Raw genomic sequence first — 20,476 nt, 5'->3', positions numbered from 1 at the left:
TTAAAAAAAAAAAAAATTAAAAATTTAAAAAAAAATTTTTTTTGATGTCTGTAAGACATGTATCTCTTAATGTTTATGGATTCATGAAATTCTTTACAGCACCTGGCTTCTTCCCGAATCACACTTTGATAGATATATGTGCCTATGTATACTTCTACCACAAGCTGAGCAGAATTTAAGCTTTTGCTAAAGTATTCTTACTAGATTGGCATTTTTTGCAATGGCAAGAAGCATTGCTGATACAATTTTGCAATGTTTTACTTGTTTTTATAAAGAATGGAGTGGTTTATTTTATGCATATGAGCTGCTACCAGATGAAATTTATCCAAAATCTTAATTTATTCAAACATCTAATGTAGAAATAAGAACTTACTATTCTTATTTATTCATCTTCATTTTCTATATTTTATATCACATTTGACTTTCTTTTTGAGGCCGATTTTACAGATACATTTTAAAATTACTTTGAGTTAGAATACTTTATGCATAATATGGAGAGAATAACACTTAGATTATGCCCTTGGGGAACTTCCAGTTTAGGTGGGAAAAGAAAGCAGTTACAGTGTTTATTTTCAGATATGCTTCAGAGAAGTCTTGACGAAATGAGGAAATGTAGGTATAAAGATGATAGTACAGATCAGCAGTTCTCAAAATGTAGTTTGGAGACCTCTGGGAGTTCTGAGGCCCTTTCAGGGGGTTCTTGAAGTCATAAGGTGTTGCTAGTCTCATTCAGATTCATTCTCTTACAAGTATGTACTAGCATTTTCTAGAGGCTAAATAACGTGATATCACAAAAGAGCAGAGGCAGTTACGAAAATCTAGATTTTATTAAGCTAGACATTTAAAGTTAGCAAGTTATTTTTATTTTATTTTTATGAAAACTTTAAATAGCCTCCAAAAAAATGTTCAAGAATGTAAAGCATCTCGAAACTAAAAACATTTGAGAATTGCAGATATGAAGACTGTGAACTACAATGGTGGAAGAAGGGCTCATTCAACAGTGGAGCTTGAGACAGACTAGGATGCCCAAGGTAGGGGTGAGTGAAAGAAGGGCAAGGAAGGGTATTTCATATGAAGGCAAAGTTGCAAATAAGTGGGAAAGGACCTGTTGTATTCATTAGGCACTCAAAAGCTTAGCTGGTTGGAAACCAGAGTTTGTAAAAGAGGAGATAAAGTGTACTGGATGAGGCCCACATTGTGGAGTGTCTCAAATGGTAGCCTAATACTTGATTGTGAGAGATGTGAGGAATAATGGAAGGTTTTCGGGTGAGTGAGAAAAATAACAATTGTATTTGAGGATGAATTAATGCAGGCAGTGGCGTGGGGAGATCTTGAAGTAGTAACATCAGAATTAGATGGCAGTCATTGATGTGTGAGGTAATGAGGGTCTAATGAATACGAGAGACAGAAAGTAAGAACCAGGATGATTTAGTGACTGACAAGGTAGTAAAGGAGGGGAAAGAGTCAAGGCTTTTGAGGACCTTTATTGTTATTATCAGAATTTCATTGAGTGTCTGTTCTGGATACGGCACAGTGTCAAACCCTGATAATACAAAGAACATGATAGTGGCTTCAATGTTTTCATTTTCAGCCTAGGTGATTGGGCACAGTTTTCGTTAACTACACTTCCTACTCTAGGAGCAGCAGCAAGTGGTTATAAAGCCTCCTGACATTTCTTTCAGTTTTTGTTCCCTTGTTCTCCTCCTCTCCCTTTTCTTAATTATGTGAATGGAGGATGCAGAGAAAAGATGGGTACCATGGAGTCTGGAGAATGCAGAGAAAGGATGGGTAGAATGGAGTCTGGTACATGATTGACACTTAACAAATTCTTTTGAATTTTTCACATTCCTAGTAGCTGGTCATAATGCTGTCTCCCGAGGAACTGCCAGATCTTGGTACTATTTGTGAAAAACCTGGTACCTGTCTAGAAAGCATGCCCTTGAAGTAATAGTCTTTGAGTAGGTCCATTAAGCTAGGCTTGACCCTTTGAATAATCCCTCTTAGCCATATAGAGCTAATAATGATTACTGTTAGCTAGTAATAGCTACTCATAGGGTGGCTGTGATGAATATATTCAAAGACATTTGTACCACTTTCATGGCATATAGTAAGAGCCCAGTATGCGGTTTAATTCAACTTTTTGAATTATAAGAAACAGAAGAACTAAGGCTCACTGAAGGTTGGAAGAGATAGAATTAGGATAAATAAACGTAACTGGTATTTTCTACATTTTCTATTCTATTAATACCCAGAAAATTTGGGCTTCATCTGGTAGAAGAGGGTGAAAACATTAAAATTTTGAAGAAATTGTAATAATGAATGAGAGACCAATAAGGGCCGATTGATTACTTTGAAAATACATTTTAGAAGGTAGCCACAAAGGGTGATTATTTTAAGATAGGCAGAGAGAGAATGAGCATTTATACATTCTGGCTTAAGCTAGACCCCATAGGTACTTGTGGTCTTAAAAAAAGCTTGTGACTTTAACAAAAGTGACTTACTAGTGCTGTCATAGAATAAGGCTGTGACATACATTCTTTTAGTAGCTATATAGAAGCAGTGTGGCAGTGACGGCTTTAGAGTATCAGATACTGAAATTTTTCTATTCATATTTAGGTGAATTAAGTACTACTTAAACATGAAGAACAAATCCACTTTAAAAATTTCATGGGCAGTCATTCTCTTTTTACAAAGTAATTTACTATGGTTTTTCAGCATTCTGCATACTTGTTTTTCTCTGCATCATAAAAGGACTTAAAAGAACTACAGTAATTGAAATTAAAAACTAGCCTTTGCTTTTTAATGTTTTCTAATTTATATGTTTTAAATGTATGTTTTTTAGGCTTGCCGTATCCCAAACAAACACCTCTTCTCACTAAATGCAGGAGAACGAGGATGTTTTTGTCTTGATTTCTCCCACAATGGAAGAATATTAGCAGCAGCTTGTGCCAGCTGGGATGGATATCCAATTATTTGTGAGTAATAATCCTACCTGTTTAATCTGATTGTAGTCTGTGTGGAGGACATTCTTTAGTTTTTTAAATTCATGGAAATCTTAACTTGAGTAATCCCCTGTACTACTAAATTAAAGAAAACGGATTTCTTCAAGTAAAGAAAATTCTTTTATAATGATTTTACACTTTTCTATACAATAACTGTTCAGAAGTAGAATGAGAATGATCAAATGAAAGATGGTAAATTTATTTTTAAAACATGCAGGAGGATTTTGGTAAACATTTTGTATTTTAAATATAGAAATTTGGAAACAAGGATTAATAAATCTCATGGGGAACATTAGTCCAATGTGGCTAGTTGATAGCAGTGATGATTTGAGTTACAAAAGCCTCCAGATTTGCTGTGTGGTGGAATACCAATAATTGACTCAAGAGTACCTGGATGAAAACTTCTCATTATGGTAGAGAAGTCAGCAGAGAGGCCAAGCAATTATTTCTGTAGCTTTAGAAACATTCTAAAGTGAGCGTTATCATACTGTTCTAGACTTAGAAGCATTAAATACTCTCTCCTTTACTTCTGACTCAGTAATAAAACCAGCTCTCCTCTGCAGAAGTAGCCAGCTCCTTGTGGGCATCTGCCCTAAACACTAGATCTTATTGAACTTTTCTTAGCTTAACACAGTTTGCTATTACTTGGTTGATTCCCTTTTTTTTCATCAGGTACTTATAATTGACTTGATTGGCATTTATTAAGTAGATATTGCTGCCCATGAAATAGTAATAAATTTTAAAAATAAAAAATCACTTGTGTTGTTTGATTACCACTATGCTATTTTTAAAATTCACCAAAAACCCATATGTAGAGGGAAAAAAGGTTCTTAGGAAATGCTCCTAAGTTACTAATTTATTTCTTTTGGATAGTGAAATAATTATTTTATTCTGATTTTATGTTTTAAAAGCTTCTGTGATAAATATGTTACTTTATGCTTAAACTTGCTTAAAATGCTGTGTAGATTGAGATACTGCTTAAATCTCAAAAATAGAGGAGGAAGAGGAATCTTTGTCTTTGGTTTTTGACTATTTGATTATGATGTGTCTACTTGGAATTCCTTTAACTTGTTGAATATGCAGCTCAATGTTTTTCACAAATTAGAGAAGTGTTCAGTCATTATTTCTTGAAATGTTCTGTTTGGCCCTTTTCTCTTTCTTCTTCTGGGAGTCCCATTATGCCTGTGTTGGTACTCTTGGTGGTGGCCCACAAGTCTCTGAAATTTTTCTATTTTTCTTCATTCTTTTTCTGCTTTTTTCAGACTGGATAATCTCAGTTGACCTATTGTCAAATTTAGTAATTCTTTCAGTTTAGATCTGCTTTTGAACCCCTCTAGTGAATTATTTATTTCAGTTATTGTACTTTTCAACTGTAAAATTTCTAGTTGGACTTTTTTTTAATCATATCTTTTTCTTTATTGATACTCTCTTTTTGGTGGGAAATCCTTTTCACACTTTAATTCTTTAGACATAGTGTTCTTTAGATCTTTGAATATATTTATAATAGTGGATTGAAAGTCTTTGTTGAGAAAGCCCAGCATCTAGGCTTCCTCAGTTTCTATGTGGATGACTTTTTTCCCCTGTGTATGGGCCACTCTTTTCCTGTTTTTTCCATTTTTCATAATTTTGTGTTGAAAACTGGATGTTTTAATAATACAGTGTGGCAGCTCTGGAAATCAGACGCCCCCTTTCTCCCCTCACACCCACCCAAGATTTATTATTTTTGCAGTTAGCTTTGCGATTTTTGACTAATTCTGTAGTCTTTACTCTCTGTCTTGTGTTACCATATATGTCTGTGCTCGGTTAAGTTAGTGGTCAGAGACCACTGTTGTGGTTGGACAGAGATTTTTAAATACTTGAGTGGATAGGTCTACTGGTCTTTGCCAAGGGACTCTGTGTGTGTTGGGGTATACCTTCAATGTTTCGGTAGACAATCTACAGCTCTGCCTTAGCTTTACTTTCTATTTGTCCTGAGCTGCCTCAGGTCAGCCTGAGTGAGAGGTAAAGCCTCTCAGATCTTTCTTGGTTGTGCGTATTCCCTTCACATACATGCATGGGAATCCTTCTAGATACCCAGGAATATTTTGGAGTTTATCAGTGTCCCCTATGGACATCTCATGCCCAGTTTTTTGTTTTGTTTTCTTTTGTTTTGTTTTTTTTGAGACGGAATCTGGCTCTGTGGCCCAGGCTGGAGTGCAATGGCGCAATCTCGGCTCACTGCAAGCTCTGCCTCCCGGGTTCACACCATTCTCCTGCCTCAGCCTCCCGAGTAGCTGGGACTACAGGCGCCCGCCACTACGCCGGGCTAATTTTTTGTATTTTTAGTAGAGACGGGGTTTCCCCGTGTTAGCCAGGATGGTCTTGATCTCCTGACCTCGTGATCCGCCTGCCTCAGCCTCCCAAAGTGCTGGGATTACAGGCGTGAGCCACCACACCCAGCCTGTTTTTGTTTTTATTTTAAGTTCTTTGGTGAGCTTCTTCTTAGCCTCACTTGCAGCTTTGATATTAAATGATGCCACGGGTTGTTTTGACATGCACCTTAGGGTTAGGGCTGTCCTCCCAGAGCATGCTCTGAGCCAGGTCGAATAAAGGCAGGCCCTGACAGTGGATCTTTCCTGGAGGGTCAGACTGTCAAATAGTGAGAAGTCTTTGGGGATGGGGCTTTTAGGGAGCATCAGACCTGTTCTGCCCCATCCAGTGGCTGCTAGTCTCCTGATTTTTATTGGTTTTTAAGGCTTCTTTAAAATTTGAGACAGGAGTGAGAACATAGCAAGTTAAAACACCATAAAGCTCAATGTTCTTACCAAATTCAGCCATTTTTCTCTTTGCTTAATTTTCAGAGTTCTGAAAATGTTGATTTTGCCAGTTTTTGCCAGTGTTCTTGTTGCTTCTGTGGGGAGCAGATTTTTTCTAAGACTCTTACTTTGCTATTTCACAAGTACAGTAGTCCCTCTTTTTCTATAGGGGATATGTTCTAAGACCTTCAGTGGAAGCCTGAAACCTCAAGTAGTACTGAGCCCGATTGCCATCAGTGGAAACACATGTCTGCTCATGCTTTCCACCCACAGATTTGTGTCTTTTCCATCTTAACAAAGCACTTACCATGCACTAAAGGCCATTACTTTTGTCGTTTGAGGTGTGACAGCAAAACTAGCACAAACCTCTTTTTCGTTCTTCACAATTTCACGGATAGAAGATTTTTACTGTAGATCCTAGCAACCTCAACATAAGATTTTTTTTTCTTTCCTTTTTAAATCAAGAACTTTCACCTTTTCAGTCAAAGGAAGTACTTTATGGTTTCCCTTTGGCATATGCCAATTGCCAACATTATTACTCTTGCACTTTGGGACCGTTAAGTAAAATAAGGGTTACTTGAACAAAAGCGCTGGGTGACAACCAGTCTGATAACTGAGATAGCTACTGAGTTTCTGATAGACAGTTAGCATCTATAGCATGGACACATTGGACACAGGATAATTCACATGCTGGAGAGATGGAGCTAGATGGCACGAGATTTCATAACACTACTCAGAATGATGTGCATTTTAAAACTTAGGAGTTATTTATTTCTGGAATTTTCCATTTAATATTTTCAGACCATGGTTGACTGCAGGTAACTGAAACTACAGAAAGTGAAACTGCACATAAGGGGGGACTGCTGTTATTTCTGAACTGCTAAGTATTTTAAAGGGCAATTGATTTTTACCACTAGATGGAAGCAGAGACTTGGAAACTTTGTTTTTCCGTGTTATTATCTTAGATTTCATTGTATGTTTAAACATATAGTAAAATACCACAGTGCTTTGTGTCTTATTGAGTCATTGTTATTTCCCATACTATCCCTGATTACTATCCCTGTTCATTTTAGTATTAAAATTTACTTTTGACAATAGCACAATTTAAATTTCTCTTTACTTCAAATAATTAAATTTTTGGTTGGCATTTAGTTGATTTTCAGGTAAAATAATAATGAAAGCCCAAATTACAGAATATTTTAAGTGAATTGCAATGTAAATGTTATTATTCAACTGATAAATTTATTATTAAAGATTCTTAGGGGATTTCTTTAAAGAGATGAAAATAATTGATAATTATAGCAAAATTATAACTGATAATTTTGCATGTGAATTTTTGTGTAAAGCAAATTAAAAACTATTCTTAAGTAAATTTTGAAATTTATGCTGCAAATGTCTTTGGTTATAATTTTGTAATAGACTGCTTATGTCTAAATAATATTAAATTATGTATTTGTATATTATTGGATTAAGGATCTTCTGTCTGGAAACCTAATTTCTAAATATTTTCACTAGTATATGAAATTCCTTCTGGACGTTTCATGAGAGAATTGTGTGGCCACCTCAATATCATTTATGATCTTTCCTGGTCAAAAGATGATCGCTACATCCTTACTTCATCATCTGATGGCACTGCCAGGTTAGTATCCTTGAGAAGTACTTATGTGCATGCTGTTTGCCGTCAAGGAAAGCAAAGAGAATATAAACTGATGTAACTACTCTTATGCTCCAGTCATATTTTCCCAAGAAGAGACTGTCATAAATATGCATTATGCAGACTGATTCCATAAATTATAGTAACACTTTTTGAAGACATTTTTCTTAAATGTCTTTTATTTATGTAGTATATAATATTTCTAGTCCTCACCATCTTTAAATGATCATTATGTAAACTGATTAATGCTTTGAGATGGGGTTAGGGGTTATTAAACACCTGAGATTTTTCCTAGAGCGTAAGCTCTTAGTGGCGGGGATACTGTCTTCACTGTTGGCTGAATTCGCAGAGGGTAGAATCCAGTGGTGCTCAGTACATCACAGTAGAGGAAATAAATATGTACCTTATATTTTAAGAGTTTTATAGATTGGTTAAACATTTACGTTTTTCAGAATATCAATCTTAAAAATAATTTATCCCTTTTCAATTTAATAAGTATCACAATAAAACATTTTAAAAGCTAACTTTTAAAGTTTCATTTATACTTTTTTTAGTTGCTTGTTCTACCTTGAATGTGTTCTAAAAATACTATTAGTTTTCAAGGTGCTTTTATATACATCACTTAATTTGATTCTTACGGCTATAGGTAGACAGACATTATTCTCTCCACACACTAGGAAACTGACATGTAAACAGTTGAGATCCATGCTGAATTCATTGTCATTTACTTCTGCCTTCTACTCTCTTAACACTTCGTGTTGCTTTTAGTGTTCGGACCACTTCTTCTACTGATCTTGCCAACCTCCTTTTCTATATAAAATATCTAACCAAGATGTTATCATTATTGGTTAGTTTTTATTTAAATGAAAAAGATGAGAATTAGTAACAATTGACTTCCTTCTTGATCATGCTGGGAACCTACTATTACTCGTTTTTGACAATATCCTCAAGAACCTATCTGATCTGTTCTTTTAGCACAGCCATTCTGTCCAATGCCAGGCCATACTAAAGAAAAATACATAACTTTGCTGAGGGGTGACTTTGGATTTGTAAGTCTTAATGTCACCTAAGCTGTCATCTCTACTGAGAAATCCTTTTACTTTACTCAGCTTCCTTTTCTTTTTCCTCTGGCAGCAGCAGATCCAAACTTACCATGAACATTCTCTACAGTAAATCACAGTCTTCCCACTTCATTAGATGACTATCTTCTATTTATTTATTTATTTTTTTTTTTTTTTTTTTTTTTTGAGACGGAGTCCCGCTGTCACCCACGCTGGAGTGCAGTGGCGCGATTTCGGCTCACTGCAGGCTCCACCCCGCAGGGTTCACGCCATTCTCCTGCCTCAGCCTCCCGAGTAGCTGGGACTACAGGCACCCGCCACCTCGCCTGGCTAATTTTTTTTGTATTTTTAGCAGAGACGGGGTTTCACCATGTTAGCCAGGATGGTCTGGATCTCCTGACCTCATGATCCGCCCGCCTCAGCCTCCCAAAGTGCTGGGATTACAGGCGTGAGCCACCGCACCCGGCCCTGTCTTCAATTTAGATGAAATTTAGTCAGACATGAACTTCGTATATTTCCTTCTGATTTCCCTCCTAATATCCATAGATATGTCCATTTTTAATCTCTGTCCATCTCTTTTAACAAAGAGGCATGAGACTGACTTTTTAAAGGTTATTTGACCTGTACTTTTAATCTCAGTCCCTGAAAATTTGTATTACATCTCCTAGTCAGATTAATATCTTTCTCTCTATTGATTGTGTCCCCTCATCTTAGAAATATGCTCAAATGGGCCGGGCGCAGTGGCTTATGCCTGTAATCCCAGCACTTTGGGAAGCCGAGGTGGGCAGATCACTGGAGGTCAGGAGTTCGAGATCAGCCTGGCCAACATGGTGAAACCCTGTCTCTACTAAAAATACAAAAATAAGCCGGGTGTGGTGGTGTGCATCTGTAGTCCCAGCTACTTCGGAGGCTGAGGCAAGAGAATCACTTGAACTGGGAGGTGGAGGTTGCAGTGAGCCGCGATTGCACCATTGCACTCCAGCCTGGGCGACAGATTGAGACTCCGCCTCAAAAAAAAAAAAGAAATATGCTCAAATTGCCTTATCTTAAAAACATCATTTTCAGTTCTTCCTGCCTTCTATACTAGCCCATTGTTTTTCTTTTTCTACACCATCAGGAGTATTCTACACATACTGTCTTTACTTCAGCCCAGTTATTCTGGCTTTCTTTCCCACCATGCTACATAAACTTCTTTCTTCAAGAGGTTGGCAGTTTCTTGCTATTTTTAAATCCATTTGGACAGTTTAACTCCTACTATGCTTGCCTTCACTGTAGTAATTGATTATTGACCAGTCTTGAAATATTTTGAATTCATGGTTTTCATTGACAACCACTTCTCTTCTCTTTTTATTACTCTGACCAGTTCTATCCATTGTCTTTCTATGATTTATTTTCCTCTGCCGATTGTCTATATGTTTTATCCCCAGGATCCTTTAGTTGGTTGTCTCCTGGTTTTATATGCTTATCCTAGTTTCTCTTACCTTTCCCAGCTTTGACTCTTGCTGATATGCTAATGACTTCTAGCGCACACCTTTTTTATGAATTTGACTTCCTGTTACACATTTCCATTTGAATGGCCCATTGCCACCTCAAATCCAAAACCAAACTTACCCACCTCCTTAAATTTTGTTTTACTCCTTTAATTCTCTTACATGTATTTTAATGGCATCCTTATCCACCATCTCCCAAGCTGAAAACTCAGAATAGTGTTCATCTCTTCTTTCACATCTAACTAGCACTAAAGTCTGCCAATTCTCCCTCCTGAAAGACTCACAATTTTGTCACATCCTCTCTATTGCGTTTGCTTTAATTCAAGCCCTATTACTCCTTGCTTAAATTGTTGCTGTTGACCTCAGTGTTCAGTCTCTAAGTCCTCTGTCTCTGCTGTGTTTAAAATTATCTTTCCATAACTACCTTTCATAATGCCTTAATTTTTTAAAAGACTTTACCCATTGCCCATTGAAAAATTTTCCAGTTCCTTAGCATAGCCTAACAGGCATGTTCCTCATTGACCCAACATTCTTCTCTCATGCGCTTCCCCTGTACCCTTTGTTTTACCCACGTAATCTTTTGAAACACCCTAGCATCTTATCTTCTTTGGCATCTTCCTGCCCTTTGAAACTTACCTACTTTTCCTGTACTTAAATGACCTTCTCCTACCCTTCCTGAATAACTCATTCATTCAACAAAAACTAAGTGCCTTTTGTGAGCACTCGTAGGTTTGTAGTTATTATTTAAAATCCAGCCCAAATTCTATTATTTCTTGAAGCTATCTTAGGTTTCTGCACACAATATGTAGTATATTATACTAAAGCACACATTTTTTCCTTATTTATCTTTAAAACTGATATCAATTTAGGACTCTTTACATCATTAAAATAGTATTGTGAAAGCATTAACTGAGTGAAAAAAGAAGCATTGTGGCTAGCATCAAAATGACAAGGAGAGTTTTGAAAGAGGTAAAGAATACTTGTAATAAATAGCTGTTGTCCAAAGAAAGAGAATTAGAACTGCAAATGCTCACAAGTGGCAGAAGTATGAATTTCTATCCATGTCTTCTTCTTTATTCCTGAGGATCCCGGACACATAATATTGCTAGTGTCTCCTAAGTATTTCCCACTTGAGTAGCTTTCTGCCATATGGGTTTATCCTAAATACCCTTCTTTAGTTATCCCTAGAATAATCTGTGTTTTTCTCAAATCAACAACTTCTAATACAGTCAGAAAGACTTTTGCATATGTAATGGCTCCCACACTGGCCTATATGTCCCCACTATTCCCTCTTCTCAAACATATGGCTTAACTTTATGTTTTATCTTTCCCAAAATTTGGTAATTTTTGTGTGTGTTCATTCAGTCTTTACAAATTTGTGTTTCTTTGTTCTCTGTGATCTAGTCTGATATTTTTTCCCCAAACCCATTTATGTATTTCTTTTAATCTCAGATTCTACCATGGCCTGGGTAACAGAAACCATCATTGATTCCAGTTCAGTTTTTACAAAAAAAGCTTTACTTTTATTTTTTTTAATATTATGTCTGTTTTAATTATATAGAGCTCTTTTGAAGATGTATTTGCTTCATTTCTGCCTGTTATATAGTATTTTAAATAATGCTACTAAGATTTATTACCGAAAAACTGAGTTTTTAATCTTTTATCTTTTTAATATTTTCCCAAAATTAGTGGTTTTTTTCTTCTAATAGGCATCATATTTCATATAAATATGCTTATTGAAAATATACTGTGGTAAAAATGTTTGTGCAATTGATTCATGGGCTTTATTTTTACTCGAAAACATGTTCTTTCACTTCCTCTATTATTAGTTTGGATTCTTAGTAATTGAAGATCATACCCTATATTGTAAGCAGCTGCTGAGGAAACTCATAGAATATTATTCTTGAATAGAAACTGTTTTTTTTCTCTTATCAGTAATCTTGTAACAGACTTAATTTGCTTTAGTTTTCAAGCAATAATTAAAAGGATGAATACAAATCCCATATTTAAAATTAATATGTTCTTCTAATTTTGATAATTTAACAAAATATATTTAAAAATCCAATGCTTCATGCTTATATAGCACCTGTACATTGGTAGATTTCACCTAGTTTTATACATTGCTAGAAATGCAGAGTATCTAAGAGGTTAACCCTTAGGGGTTTACTCATTTGTCAAGACTGTAGCAGTGATAATAATCTTAATTTTTTTTAATTAGCCATTATTTAGAGGACAGGATAATGAGTGTTACACAAAAAGAACGTGCTTAATGTAGGATAGTCTTTTCTATCAAAATGTCATAATTATTTTAATCTTGTTTTACTTGAGAATTCAAAATATAATAATTTTAGTATCTCTTAAATCTTTGCGATCTTCATTTTTACTATCTAGGCTTTGAAATTACAAATATAAAAGTTAATAGACTATTCTATTCTCTAAACCCCCATTAATAAACATTTTGTAAAAGTGGTATACACAACCTAAATGGGAAATCATTAGTTTCTCCCTATATACTTTTTATGTATATTGTACTAAATGCAATATTTTACCAACTGTTCAATGTGTGTTTAACCAATGGCAAAATAGGTAGGTTTAAAAAAGTTATTAATTTTATAGATTACAATTAGTGGATATAATATGCTGGATAATAACTATAACAAATAACTTTGTCACATGTGAAAATTCCAGTCATCAAATATGAGATCATCATTATATTTTTCATTGTTTTAAAACTTGGTTTACCATTGGTTGTTGTCACTTGCTTACTTAAGGTTCATTGGCTATGTTGGTTCTTAGAAAAACTGTTAAAAGAAACTTCTGCTTTTCAGAAGCAATATGTAACTTCTTATCCTTTTCCAGGATATGGAAAAATGAAATAAATAATACAAATACTTTCAAAGTTTTACCTCATCCTTCTTTTGTTTACACGGCCAAATTCCATCCAGCTGTAAGAGAGCTGGTAGTTACAGGATGCTATGATTCCATGATACGGATATGGAAAGTTGAGATGAGAGAGGATTCTGCCATATTGGTCCGACAGTTTGACGTTCACAAAAGTTTTATCAACTCACTTTGTTTTGATACTGAAGGTATGTCAGAGACTATGAATGAAGACCAGCTATGTGAAGAATTTTTTTTTACCAGAATAATAGTTATTTAGGCTTGAGCGGGTTATGTACTGATGATTGTGCATATTTAGGTTTATGCTTATTTTGCAGGTCATATGATAGATTTGACACTGAGGGACTTCTGTTTTTAATTTTTAAGTTATTAAATTCTTAAACATTTAATTCAATTAATCTTTGCTGTAACAACCAGTCATATGCCAAATTGCTTAAATATATTTCTTTGAACTGGTGATTATCATTCTTACTTTTTTTTTCTAGAACCTTAAAATTTGCAAACATATAGAAGGGAAATTTGCAATTATTTAAAGTTTTATCTTGATACAAGAATAATATAGTGGCCGGGCGTGGTGGCTCGTGCCTGTAATCCCAGCACTTTGGGAGGTCGAGGTGGGTTGATCACTAGGTCAGGAGATCAAGACCATCCTGGCTAACACGGTGAAACACCATCTCTACTAAAAATACAAAAAATTAGCCGGGTGTGGTGGCATGCGCATGTAGTCCCAGCTACTTGGGAGGCTGGGGCAGGAGAATCGCTTGAACCCTGGAGGTAGAGGTTGCAGTGAGCTGAGATCGCACCACTGCACTCCAGCCTGGGCGACAGGGTGAGACTGCATCTCAAAAAAAAGAATAATGTAGTATGTTTTAAAGATGTAAAACCTAAATCATTTTATTATCTGAAAGAATGAAGAAATTTATTGTATCTATTAAATAGTCACTTTTTACATAATTTCAAAGACTAGGCATGTAGGCTAGTGCTATAATTAATTGGTATGGGATCCAGATCAAAAGGATAATACTGCTGATTTACTCAGTTCAGCTGTAGGGATGTTAATAAATTTGGAACATATTCAGGAAAGACTGAATAGAAAGGTATCTGAAAACTATCTTAATAGCAGTAGTTCAGATTATAAGAGACATAAAGACTTTCTTCAACTATTTGGCCATAAGTTATCCAAATGTGCAAAAAAAAAAAAAAAAAAGGCAATTGGTCCATGTTACTCCAGTGGGTAGAGGTGGGCCAAAGCTGTAGAAGATAGATTTTCTTTGTTCAGAATTAGAAAGAATATTTTAATACAGGAAGCAGTTCACCAGTAGAATAGCTGTTTTGTAAAATACTGAATTCACAGTTGCTGAACAGCCATCTGTTAGTGGTGGTGTTTGAGATATTCCTGAGTGGGTATGAAGTTGAACTTAATGGTCTCTGAGGTCTGTCAACTTTAAGATTATTTGACTCCAAAGAATTGATGTTAAACTGGAATACCTGTTATTTATTATTTTATTCATTTCTTGATCATTTAATGAGTTTCTACTGAGTCTTGGGTATTATACTGACACTGCATATTAGAATATAGGTATTTTTCTAGGAATCCAAAACAGATTTATAGGTTAATAAAGATGAGAAATAATGTTACATGTCGGATGGTTCAAATTATTTGGCTTTGGAATATGAGCCATATACACATGTGCTGAGAGGCTCATTTCTTTTTGTAGTTAAATTCAGGTAAGTGACAAAGGGAAAGAAGTAATCAAAAATAATTTAAAAGAGTAAAGAATTCATTTAAAGATAATTGGGGTTTGTTTGTGAATTGCATTTTGATTTTTGGCTTTTTTAAAGTGAAATACCTTTTAATAGCCCTTCAATTCTTTGACCGTTTTACTGGGGTATGGTTTCCCCCAATTTCCTATTATTTGTTTCTAACTCTGTGTGACATTCATAAGTGAGTCATCTTATTTTTTTAAATAGGTCATCATATGTATTCAGGAGACTGTACAGGGGTGATTGTTGTTTGGAATACCTATGTCAAGGTTGATGATTTGGAACATTCAGTGCGCCACTGGACTATAAATAAGGTATAAAATCATACTTTATATTTTGGGATTTAATTAAAGAAGTTGGAAAAATCCAATCACATGACTTTAAGATAGGACGTCAGACATTCTGTTCTCTCATTTCAAAAAATTAACAGTTTTTCTTAGTTATCAATAATTAATTAGCACACCTTCCTGATGGCTGACTGATGATATAACAACTTAGTGAAGATTTTTAAAATTTTGGCCAGGTGTTAATTTTGCTTTTTTATATCCCATTTGCACTGTGGCATTCAATAATACATTGGGTGACATTTATGCTAAAATGAGATGTATGTTATATTACCATCGATAAGTAATAATTTATATTTTCTATTATATCCTTTTTCCTTGGTCCAATTATATCTCTAAAAACAGTGTTCTCAGTATTTTATCAACACTGGTGTCTTTCAGAATTACGCAATTATTATGAAGATCTGTCATTTTATCACAATAGTTGTTTCATTTGAAATTTGCTAAATAGAAACAAATGAGTAAGTTCTTTCATTTGGGGGCTGGAGTGTTTTTAAAACAGCTTGTATGTTAAGCAATTTTGTTAGTGTACATTTTTTACTTTTTATTTAAGAATACAAATGAATCATTAAACTTGAATTTGTTCTATATAAATTGATTCAGTTTCTGCCTAACATATTATACCTTTTTCTTCAATTTTTCTTAATATAATTATGACAGTAGTTGAAAAAAGACACCCTAAGTGAAAAATAATTTCCACGAATTTTAGTTAAATCTGTTGAGTCTATCAGATCTGTTGAAAAAGCAGTTCATTCTGTTGTTAGAAATTCTTATCTAAATAGGGATAGAAACTTGAAAATTAATTCTACATGTGGTTTTGAATTTATAAAAATTGGAAGCTTCTTATATGATTTTAAACAAAAAATTTAATGTTACAAAATGTGTTTGTTGGAAGTGCTTCTTGTTTGGGACTGACTAAATTTTGGGAAAGTGAGCATACTACAAAAACACATACTAACTAAATGTGCATTTATACATTGCATAACAACACAAAAATACAATTTATCAGCTTTATTTTCAACCCTAAACTGAGGTTACTCAGAATCCTTTTGCTAACAATTTTAAAGCATCCTATACAGTGGAATTGGAAATGATATTTTAAGATTAATTTTGTACCCCCAAAAAAGTTTAACATTAGACAAACTTTTCAGTAGTAGTATTTTTTTTTAATCATTTTAGGAAATTAAAGAAACTGAGTTTAAGGGAATTCCAATAAGTTATTTGGAGATTCATCCCAATGGAAAACGTTTGTTAATCCATACCAAAGACAGTACTTTGAGAATTATGGATCTCCGGATGTAAGTATATTTCAGTGTTGACAGGATAAGTACTCACAGAATAAGTAATGAATTAAATTATATTTATAAAATTTGGTAGTGGTTCTCAACTAAGCAGTGCCCCCACACTCACCAAGGAACATCTGGCAGTATCTGGAGTTTTTTTTTTTTATGTTGCTTCTAGTATCTAATGAGTAGAGATAAAAAATATTGCTAAGCATCCTACAGCCCATAGGACAGCCCCCCTAAAACAATTATCCAGCCGAAAATGTGAGTAGTTCTAAGGCTGAAATGTAGTTAGTTGCTTTTATTTTCACAATTTAAAAAAACTTCTACCTTCAACAATGATATTGATTGATACTGATTTTATCACTATGATACTGTTACAGCATTAGTATAATATGATGTAACTACAGGAGAGGGCTTTTGATTTATATGTCCTTGTTTTTTTCTTTATTTCCAAATAATGGCAAATGTAGGGAAATATCCTTCCTGTAAAAGGTGGAAGCAGCGTTCTGGGAAAATCAACATGGACTTCTAGTGCACTTTTGTTTAGAGATGATAATAATACCTACCTGGCACAAAGTGTGTGCTGAAATGGTGTTTACTGTTTTTTCATGAGTGAAAAAATATGGAAAGCTATGTACCATATTTAGCAGATGGTTTAATAATATGTTTTATCTAATTTTTTTCAGAGATCAGATATTCCTTGTATTATTTTTAAAATTCATCAGGTAGAAGAATATATGAGTATAAAAATTCTATCCATTAGTTTAGTAACCAGCTCAAATGCTACTTCCATAAAGTAGTCTCTCTTGCTCCGTAGCTAGAATTAATTTCTCTTGTCCAAGTTTGAAAAGAACTCTTCTGTTTTTCTTTTGCAGTACGTTCTACATCCACCTTCTATTTTATGTTGACATGTTTCTCCTCTCTTGCTAAATTATAAACTCCCTGGGCTCTTGGGACTAGCTCTCCTTTATTCTGCATCCATTATATTATAGAATGTCTCCCATATGACAGATTCTCAAAAAATGTTTGTTGAATGGAAATTAAGTATTTAAGAGAAAAGATTTTATACCACCAGTCACTTACATGATTAAGACAGTTATATTTGTAAAATCTTTTTTTGCTTGTAGATTAGTAGCAAGGAAGTTTGTAGGAGCAGCAAATTATCGGGAGAAGATTCATAGTACTTTGACTCCATGTGGGACTTTTCTGTTTGCTGGAAGTGAGGATGGTATAGTGTATGTTTGGAACCCAGAAACAGGTGAATATTTATTGAACTTTAAAAATCATTTGGGGAGGTACAGGGGTTTGAAGAAGTGTGAAAGTTCTACCATTTTATGGAATAATCTTCAAGGAAATTCTGATTTTGGGTTTTCAATTATGTTTTTTAAGATTAGAAAGCCTTTAAAGGAACTCAGCTACAGTCTAAACTTGTATTAAATTTTGTTCTCTATTGCTTTAATATCTTTATGGGTTTAGAATTTCACATTATAATTCAAGGTTTGTTCTGTCATGGCCTATAATGAGACGTTGCTGATCTTAGAAAAGCATTTAATGGAGACTAACACAAAGTACAAAATGTTACAAGCTGAATTTGGAATATGGTTAGGTAGACAAATTGTTAAACATCTATATTTTCATGAGTAACAGAAACATACCTGTGAAAGTTTTGATGTCTGAAACTTAAATAGCAAGTTGCCTGAATTACTGCAATTCAGTTTTTTTCCAGTAAACAATTACATTGGGAAGCTCACTTGTGCCTCACCTTTGCTTTTCAAAAGAAAAGCTAAAGCTACATGAATGTTTTTAATAAGAAATTGAGAGAATTTCATAGAACTAACTTTAAAATTTCTTTAATGAACAGTATTTGATTTTTTCCTTGTTTTTTTTTTTTATTCTTTCTGTTAGGCATTTTGACTAGTCAGGTAACTTAGATTTTTGTTTGATTGTTTGTTTCCTGTACCGTGTTTTGATGCTTTAGCATCAATTCAGTAGCATTAAGTCTCACCTTCAATAAATGAATCTAGATTCTTTGCCTTTTGACTCCTGACTGATTTTCCTGGATTCCACAGATCTCTGCTTTAGACATCTTTTAGGCCATAGTCATAGGTATCTTTCAAGCAAATGGGTACCTCAAACAGCATCTGGGAAAAAAAAAAAAAGGAAAAGTTAATCCTTCACCAAAGCTCACCCAACTAGAGTTTCTTTAGTTTTAGAGTCCTGTAATTTCTTCCGTAGTTCTACCCAGAGTTCTCTGTCATTTGGAGTTTGCTTAGCTCTGTCCAGTCTCCAATCTCAGAGTCATATACCTCTCTACTTCCGTCTGTGCCCTTTGTCTTTATTTTGTGCCTTGAAAACCTCATTGAAGAGGTAGAAAGTAGAAAGAGGAGGGTCAGTGGAATGTAAAATAAAGATATTGTTACTCAAACATTTTTAAATATTTGAGGTTTTCACATAAATAATGTGAGCATCATTGCTGTAAATATTTTCTCATAAATGGCAGAATAATCTTGTAACAAGATTTATCGATACAGATATGCTCTGATATACATTTTTGAATCACTGTTTTTATTTAGGAGAACAAGTAGCCATGTATTCTGACTTGCCATTCAAGTCACCTGTTCGAGACATTTCTTATCATCCATTTGAAAATATGGTTGCATTCTGTGCATTTGGGCAAAATGAGCCAATTCTTCTGTATATTTATGATTTCCATGGTAAGTCTACCACTTGATAAGTAAAGAATTTTTAGAGTAACCTATACATTTAGACTAAACCAGGAATCTGTCTGGAATTTAAATGTTGACAAAAGTACACATAACAATTGTGCCCTTATGTTGGAATCACAGAAAGCTAGCCACCAGTTTCTTTGTAAATCAATTTAAGTAAATAGAATTCACCCAAAAATTATTTGGAATATGTTAACTAAATGTAAAAGGTAAATAAAACTTAGGAAATACAGATCTTTAATGTTTTCAGTTGACTGTTGAGTTAATATTTTATCCTGTGTTGTTACTAAAGCACATAGTTTTAATAAATTGTAGTTTTGAGAGTTTCTTACCATAAAAAGTAGGGGGAAAATCACATGTCAGTGAAAACATCACCTGGAATTAGAAATCTAATGTCTTTCATGTCTGCAATTACATTACTCTATCATTCTGAGAAATAATAAGGAAATAAAAAGTTTGGATACATTATTTTTCAGGGACAGTATGGTAGTCTAAGAATTCTTTGGATTTATGCTGGTTTTCATATATTTCTTTAATTTCTATCCTGAAATTAGGATTCCACTCTTCTATATTATACTATTAGTGCTGTCATTCTCAAAATTGCATTTCTATTTTCTTCATATATTCTTGTACAGAAATGAAAAGTCTTTGTTAGTTTCTTTGATTTGCTTATGGAAAGTTAAGTGTATTAAGTTAATATAGATTGAATTGATTAATGGTTGTGATAAATACTAAGTTATTAGGCAATTAAGTTAGAAATCTGAAGTTCTTGATCACAGTGTGGATTATATTATGCCTTCCAGGGTGAATTATGCTAGAAAATAATGTGTAAAATCAAAATTTAATCTTATTTTAAAGAATTTTATAGAGAAGAAATCATTTCTGCAACACATACTCAGATTTGTAGAACATCATTACTAATGGTAGAATTGCCAAGCAGCACAGTACCGTTTACTGTTACAAGCAGACGCTAGCAAAAATAAACACTGCCTGATTATAGGAAAAATAGACGGATTCCTCAAATCATTCAGTGTCCAAATCTGGTGTCTAGTTTCAACATGTATCCTGAAACAGTTCTCTCTTTGTACCCACTCTAAATCTTCACATAAATGAAGAGTTATACCAAAGTACTTTATATTTGGAACTGTTATACAGGAAATAGGCAGCACAGTTATTTCCTCAGACTTTTAAGAGGTTTTACAATAGTCTTCATTCAATTTCTAATTTGCTTTTTATGCCTTTGAAATTTTCACTACACATGCACATTAAAGTTCCACTCTATCTTTTCTTCAAGCAATTTATTTTTTGTCACCGACAGGATTTTATCATCAGATTAGCCCAGGATAGTTAGGTTTGCCAATTTGGTTTTTAGACAGTAAGCATAGAAGTCCATTCTAGAGGCCTAGTAGGAGAAAGAGCTAAGCATTTTAGGAGTCCAAAAAAATGGGATTTA

The 20,476-nt window shown here is 34.2% G+C and overlaps 1 protein-coding gene across 15 annotated transcripts in view; it reads left to right on the top strand.

Annotated features, from left to right (window-relative positions):
- Positions 1-20,476, top strand: part of AHI1 (Abelson helper integration site 1) — a 220,960-nt gene that overhangs the window by 52,780 nt on the left and 147,704 nt on the right. For 13 of the 15 annotated variants that reach the window (XM_055264859.2, XM_063631258.1, XM_063631239.1 and 10 more), the window contains 7 exons: positions 2,843-2,975; positions 7,313-7,436; positions 12,862-13,091; positions 14,875-14,981; positions 16,191-16,309; positions 17,425-17,555; positions 18,871-19,011. In XM_055264859.2, the coding sequence (XP_055120834.2) occupies positions 2,843-2,975; positions 7,313-7,436; positions 12,862-13,091; positions 14,875-14,981; positions 16,191-16,309; positions 17,425-17,555; positions 18,871-19,011 (985 nt within the window). The remainder of the gene's footprint in view (positions 1-2,842; positions 2,976-7,312; positions 7,437-12,861; positions 13,092-14,874; positions 14,982-16,190; positions 16,310-17,424; positions 17,556-18,870; positions 19,012-20,476) is intronic. The other 2 variants (XM_063631260.1, XM_063631270.1) reach the window with 1 other exon arrangement.

Source organism: Symphalangus syndactylus, chromosome 2, assembly GCF_028878055.3.
Source record: "Symphalangus syndactylus isolate Jambi chromosome 2, NHGRI_mSymSyn1-v2.1_pri, whole genome shotgun sequence".
NCBI lineage: Eukaryota > Metazoa > Chordata > Mammalia > Primates > Hylobatidae > Symphalangus > Symphalangus syndactylus.
The sequence above is the reverse complement of the archived record's forward strand: the minus strand, read 5'-3'. Positions and strand labels throughout refer to the sequence as shown.